General features: G+C 37.9%; 1 protein-coding gene across 1 annotated transcript; it reads right to left on the bottom strand.

The window, feature by feature from the left end:
- Positions 1-3023: 3023 nt before the first annotated feature.
- Positions 3024-6866, bottom strand: LOC121513749 (trypsinogen-like protein 3). Its single transcript, XM_041793702.1, has 5 exons — positions 6807-6866; positions 6582-6723; positions 4497-4750; positions 3613-3749; positions 3024-3493 (listed from the first exon to the last, which is right to left on the bottom strand). Exons 1-5 carry the CDS (start codon positions 6844-6846, stop codon positions 3302-3304), a joined length of 765 nt encoding a protein of 254 aa, XP_041649636.1. The 5' UTR covers positions 6847-6866; the 3' UTR covers positions 3024-3301.
- Between the last annotated feature and the right edge of the window lie 988 nt (positions 6867-7854).

The raw sequence follows: 7854 nt of genomic DNA, 5'->3' as shown, positions 1-7854 counted from the left end.
GTGATTCTTCCTTCATAACCTGGTGAAGGTGTGCCTGGATCAGGAGATGCAACATTTATTAGTTTACCATCAAACCTCCAGGTAATTTGAAATGGCCTGTCTGGTGGAGACACTGTGGTGAACATCACTGTCCCTCCCTCTGCTGCCTTCATAGTATCTGGTAACAAACCAGCTCCATTAGTCAAACCTGGAAGACATGAAACACATCAGAAAATGACCGTAATAAGATCAGACTTTATGAAATGTTTCATTGAGATCAATTCTGAAGTCTTTGAATGACTTCAGGTCGCAATGAAACAGATACAGTCAGTGTTTTATTTACAGCCATTGTACCCGAGCATTTGATCAAAAGTGGACCTTAATTCCAGAAGAGGGAAGTTCACACCAGGGAATAATGCCTGTTTTGTTTTATGTAAAGTATTAAATGGAACTTAGATTAATGAATGACTCTATATGTTTTAGCTTAAACTGAAACAAAACAAGTTTGATGCTTTTGAAGCTAATGTAATGTTTTTATTCCATACAGTGATGCTTGTCCTTTCAAAATCCAACAATCATTGAGCTCCCTGAAGGGAAAGATCAAATCTGTGCTCAAAGGAACGTTCTGAGTCTGTCAGAAGTTAAGAAAAGAACCACAGAGGTTCTGATACACCTGTCTGAAGAAGACCTACCGCCCTGCTTTGAACACTGGAAGACCTGAATGCAGCGTTGTATTGATGCAGAAGGAGACTATATTGAAGGGGAAAGACATGTTTATGTTCAATAAAATTGTATTACAGCAATATTCTCATTTTTAATAGCCATACCTTGTAAACTTAGGCCATTGGCAAACGTTTTTTCTTATTAAGAATCTTCTCAAGTTAAAACTTTAATCAGAAAATAAGAACTGCTAGCTTTTTTTCTGTAGAATAACCATTCATAATGGCTGATATGGCCCTCTGTTTGGTGGCCTTCTGGTATTCACCCACACTACAGATGGCCAGTCTGTCACAGGAAAGAAAAACAGGCAGATGTTATGCCTAACTCTTCAAAACTACTTAAAGACAAACTCATTGAGATTTAGCACTTTTTGTTTGTTCCAGTTCTGACCTTTGAAGCAGAAACTAAGAAAATATCCTAGTGCTGAAGATCGTGAGTTTCCGTGCTCCTCCTGCTCATCTGACTGTTGATGTTTCAACAGTTCCTGCTATCTGTTTTTTTTTTCCAATCTGATTGATATTTTTCCAGCAATGAATCCATGAATGGTCTGTCCAAATCCATTACCTATGCCAGTTTCAGGGACAAACTCTGAGATAACATGGTCTTTGTTAACACAGCTGGTGGAAGGTCTTCATGTGTGTGCCGTAGAATCAGGCATAGCTTACCTGAGATGACTCCCAGGAGGATGACACCTGTCACAGCTTTGTCCATGTCATCTAGAGTATCACTGAGTCTAGCAGAGAAACTAATGGTTTCTTTCACACTTCTGAACAAGCCCTGTGCACAGTTCAGTATCAGAACGAGGATGTGATATGAAGGCAGTATAAAGAAGTGAAGTCTAATGTGCGTTATGTTTACCTGCGTCACCATTTCCTCTAGTTAATCATTGATGCAGCATGATGGGCGACATACAACACAATAACATGGAAGCAGACGTACTAAATGAAAACAACAAAGAAAACACCCGTCTCTTTAACATGCTGGTTTCAGAGGTCACCAAACCGCCTCTAACTAAAAATGAAAATACTGAATGAGGAGGTTGTTTGTTCTAGTTTGAGTGAGAAAACCTTCTGACATCAAATCCAGAGTCCCACTCTTAACAGGCAGGTAGTTAAAGAGTTGTTTTTGGATGTTCAGCTATAGTCACTGCCTTATTGCTATGCTGTTATGAAGAGGAACAGCAGAGCAGGCCCGTTCACTGAAATGACTCCTGAAAGGTTTAAAAGGGCTCTCCTAACGAGTCATTACACTGTTAAAAAAGGGCAACTATATATTTTTTTTGCCTAAAACCATATTTCTGGCTATTATGACTGTAATGACCTGGGTCATATGTTTTGTTGTGCTTGTTTGCAAATTCAGCTTTGCCTCCTCTACTGCAGAGTGTGAGTGGTGGGTGTGGCTGTCAATGAGTGTGGTTGTCTCAGTGAGTGATTCTGTGTCTGATTTGAGTGGGTGAGAATAGATCTTTCTCATTTCACATTTTGGTATCCTTCCTTCCTCCGTTTGCATCATTTCCTCGCATCTCAGCTCCACCCAGCGAGGAAACGAAAGAGAGAAGCAAGGAAGAGACAGGAGGAGAGAGGAGGCACAAATCCTTCACCTCGTGTCAGTCTGAGCGACGTCAGCTACTGATGATGGGCTGATCAGCTGATTCACCCTCATAGCCCAAACATTAGCAGACCCATATTTAAAATAATTTCAAAAACCTTTTGATGACTTACCATAAAAATGGTTAAAAAATAAATAAATAAATAAATAGCAATAAAATGTATTAAGAAAAGCATTCTTCATGTTACATATCTGATTATCAGTGGAAATACGTTGGTTTATAAACTCAACCATTTAATCATTGTTAATATCCTCATCTATGTAACCTACAGATCCATTTTTATTAGCTGATAACTGAGGCTCTCTTCCACATAATCTGTAATCTGATCAATAATCCACCACAGAGCTCTGTGAGTGTTGATTTTTTTCAGTTGAATAGGAACAATAAACAAACTTCTGCCTAAGTGAGGCTGAAATTCTGTGAGATCATACCATCCTGTATAAAGTTAAAACATAAACGTATTTATTATTTAGCCCATATTTTGCTTCAGTTTTAGTGCAGTTAAGCTGTTTAAGGATTTAGCATGAGGAACAAAAGAAATAATATCTGACAGGTTAAATTCACTCTAAATTATGATCTACGTTGTAAGCAGTCTGAGCTCATTATCAACATCTATTAGCCAGCTGTGATAGCAGTTTGTCGAGGCAGATGAGGGTAAGAGAAGAACGGCAGAGAAAAGGGTCATTTCTACTTCATAAATTGCACAGTGAGAGAGTTGAAATACATGATGTCATTTTATTTTTGTTGTTCTTTGAATATACATGTCCCAACTTGTGTACTGTCAGGTTTAAAGCTAAACTTTGTAACCTGCTGGATAATGTTCATATTTCTGCTATACTTATCTCGTGTGTAAAGCAACAGTACTTTCAGCTGCAATGGTTGAAAGAACACCTTCTTAACTTTGGTTGATCATTGTATAAAACTTAACCCTTCCAGAACAAATTAAGAGCAGTGTTAATCATATTTGTGCATCAGAATCATATATTTGCTGTTTCATGCAGTCTCCCATGGAGGTGTTGTGGTTGTAGGAAAGGGCGCATGTCTGTCCATCACCTCTCTAATCCAGTCATTGTATAAACACATCTTGGTGTAGACGCTGGGGTCAGCTGGGTCATAGCAGCCGTGCCTGAACCACTGAATACCCTGAAGCTGGCCATCACACACCATCACACTGGCTGCATCGTTCTGCAAGGAAGAGATGAAGGTTGTTTATGGAGCGGTGCTAAAGATGCAGGAACAGAGATTCAAAGGCACAAAAGAAAAAAGATAGATAATTTTGATCCCCAGCTTGTTTGTGTGCTCACCAGGCAGTTATCTGTGTCGTTACGACCAGCACAGACCATCCCCGGGCTCCAGTACAGATACTCTGGGAATGTGTTCATGCACGTCTGGTCATCCACAACAGGCACGCTTATACACTTCAGGTATTCATAATCCTCATCTGTGAAAAAGGGAGAGGGGTTTTCTGATTAAAGGTCTAATTTTAATCTTTTAAAGTGCACTTCACTTTTCCCATATACGCTGTGCACCATTAATCAATCTGCCAACCAATATTTGGCAGGAGTTTCCTTCTTTCTGTCGGCAGGCCTATAGATTACCTCCATGCACAGCTATTTTCAAGGCCTACCTCTTTTAATTAGTCTGGATTACTGGTAGTGCCTTTTGACAGGCAATGAAAGAACTCCTTTGATTCAAAAAAGCCAGTTTATTCATTATTAGCACAGAATTTTAATTCCTTGTTAGAGCCAAAATGACAAGAATATTAATGTACTTTTAATAACAAGTGAAAACCCACCTGCGCCTCTGGGTTCATAACTCTCATGAGTCATGATGAATTATTTCTTCTATATTCTGTTCTTCAATTTCTGACAATGTTTGACACTTAAAAGTGTTTCAAACACTTCATGTGTTTCATATAAAAACACAATGACAGCAATGAAAATACTGTTTTGATGCATTAAATATGAAAGCTTATTTCCACAACAGAAAAAAGGAAAGTATTTGACAAGTGCACATTTATAATGAGGAGGATATGCCACATAATAAGATACTTTTTATCTCATAGCTTTGACTTTTCTTCAGAATTATGTTTTTTGAACACTGGCTTTGCTGCAGTTATTCTAAATTGTAATGTGGTGACAGGTTAATGAGCAGTTAAAGCCACAGTAGCACCTTTAAATCCACTTACATTGATTGGAGACAGTGGTGCCCCAGCCGCTGACATGGCAGGTCTCTCCAGGCCGCGGGCATCGACTGGGCAGAGGGATGGGCTGGACGTGTTGGTTGAAGCGGGCGGGTTCAGCCAGAAGGACCATGGCCAGGCTGTGGAGGGGTGAGCGGTAGGGACTGTGGATGATAACATCAGCGACTTTGATGTGCTGCTCAGTGCCCTCCTCCTCACTAACATCATGTTCCCCCAGAGATGCGATGCTCTTGTAGAGTCTGTATGGGCGGGAGGAGGCAGACTGTAAATTTATTTAGCTCATGAAAAACCACCTAGACATCTGATTGAAACAGCCCATGATTGAGGAATACACTGCCATAAGCAGACATCTTCAGTAAATGTGCAGTTTCTAAACCATCTTATACTTTGAGCAAAAGATCATTACAAATTTCCAACTGCAATTTTTAACATCATCCATGTTTTTACATAGAGCTATACTTCTAAACTCACAGCAACTCACTTTAATCATGTGTTGAGGTCAGTACTTTCTTTACAGTTTCACTCAATATATAAACAACAAAAACCCTCTTAGATCTGATTTGCATGTAAATGGAGTCTGACATGCAAAAAGACAACACAAGTCGTAATATAAACTAAGCTGTGTTATAGAGAAAAAATGTGACAAAAAAAGACAATTTACAGCACAAAGCCTGTAACAACCACATAAAAGACAAAGGACAGAAAACACAAGTTGAGCTGTACTGATAGATTTAATAATAACAGCATTAATGCATTCATCGTGATTAATGAAGGTCTACAGTCAGTGCATTATTTATTGTTTCTTACTGTGATTAATGGCATGCTTTATTATCACTTTCAGTAGCTTTGGTTTAGCAACTTCAACGTCTCTCTGCAGCCACAGTGATGTAAAATTGATCCACCACTGCACCTTAATGTCCCGTTTCAGTTTGAAAAACTTACAGACAGCTCAGTGGACAAGTCAAAAGTCATTCACATGTTGTGTATCAAACATTTACCTTTTTACTGTTCCCTCTTTCCTTTTCAATCTATGACAAGTTACTTTTCAGTTGTTAAGTTCATTATTTTCTTTCAGATAATAGCAGGTCTGTATTCAAACAGAAGGTTAGTTATCCCTTATTTAGACAGTGCAGAAACCCAAAACGAGATTGAAAAAAAATGTAGTTAATGTATTAACTTAAGTTCGGGAGCAGGGCCACATCAAAACCACGCCCTCAACCACCTGCCTTCGATGCCTTGAGCAATAATAAGTTATATACTTACACTGATTTAAGAACGTGGACTGCCATTTGAGCAATGAGCTGAAACAATAAAGGAAAAACTAACAAAGATCAAGTAACAAATGCCGACAATGCTATGCCTTTTCTAAAAAGCAGAAATACCCAAAATACATCTGCTCTTTATGTCTAACTAATCTGTCGAACACTACAGTGGACTTGTTCTCCTTTACATAAATACTGTTTGCATTAAAATATCTTGGTCAGTCCTACAGCATGGTGAAATGTAAATACTTCAGACCCATTCATCCAGGAGAATTAAAAATATATTTTTAAAATCTGCTCTCTTTGGGAGAATTGTAGATACTTGAGGAGCTTCAGGCCAAAGGACAAACTAAAACAGTCCCTGCTGTCATATGAAAGATAACACAGGGATTATATTATAAGATGCCCAATTTATCAAGAACTCCATCCATGTTTAATAAGACAAATTGTTTTTCACCTTCAGGATTTTACCTAACATTAATACAAATTTGGGGTGTGCATACAGCCTAGTGGTTTAAGGCGCTACCCACATACATGGGCGAATCTGGCCTGTGGCCCTTTGCTGCATGTCTCTCCCCACTCTCACTCCCATTTCTGGCTCTATCCACTGTCCTCCTCTATCCAATAAAGGCACAAAAAAGCCCCAAAATAAATCTTTTTAAAAAATTAGTACAAATTTAATCATAGTGCTGCTTTTGGAGTAAATACATACATTACTGTCAAAACCAATTCATTTTTTTACAACCATAAGACACAAAACACAAATTATGGCTTCTAAAATCTAGTTCTTTTTAACAACTGTACTTACCCGTATGCACAGTCAAAAGAGGTTACTATCCAACTTTCACTGATAAGAGCTCCGCTGCAGGATATTCCATCCCCCTGTATATGGACCATCCAGGGTCTAGAGTGAGGCTGGCACACCTTGCTGTCCGGAAGGGGAGACGCACCTTTGGCACAAGGAGACAATCACTGAGTAGTTTTATAATATCAAATCTGTTCTCTTTTTAAGAAGAAACATTATTAATTTTACCTGCGAGCCCCACAGCAACCATCAAAAGGAGAAGATTCATATTGTCACTCTGCTTTTCAGTTTGGGATACAATAGCTGATTTGATAGGTCAGTTTTTATACCTGCTAGCTATTTAGGACAGGGGGAGGGACGGGCACCTTTATCACCATTCAGCACCATTTCCAGTTTAGCCACAACCTTTGTATGAACCTTATCAGATAAATGTTCACTCTCTCCTTTTAATTATTGTTCCTGTTTAAGTGACACACCTCATTTACAGGAAGTTTTGTTCTTTAAAAGAGGACACAGGAAGTCTTCATTTATGGTGGGTACATTTTATTGTGCAATCCCAGAATCACGAAAAAGTTGGGATGTTACGTAAAATTTGAATTAAAACAGTACAGTGAGTTGCAAATCCTTCTCAACTTATATTTGAGTGAATACAGCACAAAAGCAAGACAATTAATGCTGACACAGATTGAATTTGTTTTTTTCTTTCTTTAAAAATACACACACATACGACTCAGCCAGACTGTCAGATCACTGAAGACCTCACAACCGGCAAATCTGGCCTCAAATCAGGCTTAAAGTCCTGTAGTGTGTAGCCATTCTAAAGGTGTAGAAAAGCAAATATTTGGAGAAATGGGAGGCACTTGAGCTAAATTTCAAGTGTTTTTTCAAAGGGTACAAATACTTAAGCCAGTGTGATAATTCAGTTTTTTATTTTTGATAAATTTGCAAAAATTATGTTTTCACTTTGTCATTATGAACAAAGTACGATTTTGGAAAATAATCTTTGTGATATGCAATTATTCCTTAAGTTATAAATAAATATAAATAAATCATTATTAATCATTATAACCAACACAAAGTAAGTTTAAACAAAGGCTGAAAAATTTTGAAAATAAAAAATCTAATTGTGATGATTTTGAATCATATTGCAAATTGGATAAGAATTATTGCATTGAAGGGAAGGATCATTTTTATGTCATCCTCTTATCTAATCAGAAAAATGTACAAAAATGAAGAAAGTAAGATTTTTTTGTAGACTTTTCTTTAAAAAATGGGT

This window comes from Cheilinus undulatus, linkage group 8, assembly GCF_018320785.1.
Source record: "Cheilinus undulatus linkage group 8, ASM1832078v1, whole genome shotgun sequence".
Classification (NCBI taxonomy): Eukaryota; Metazoa; Chordata; class Actinopteri; order Labriformes; family Labridae; genus Cheilinus; species Cheilinus undulatus.
The sequence above is the reverse complement of the archived record's forward strand: the minus strand, read 5'-3'. Positions and strand labels throughout refer to the sequence as shown.

Coding starts and splice junctions, on each gene's coding strand:
- LOC121513749 (XM_041793702.1), bottom strand. CDS start 6,846: ATGAATCTTCTCCTTTTGATGGTTGCTGTGGGGCTCGCAG. Junction 4,751..6,581: donor TCTTTTGACTGTGCATACGG/GTAAGTACAGTT, acceptor CCGCCCATACAG/ACTCTACAAGAGCATCGCAT. Junction 3,494..3,612: donor ACGACACAGATAACTGCCTG/GTGAGCACACAA, acceptor TCTTCCTTGCAG/AACGATGCAGCCAGTGTGAT.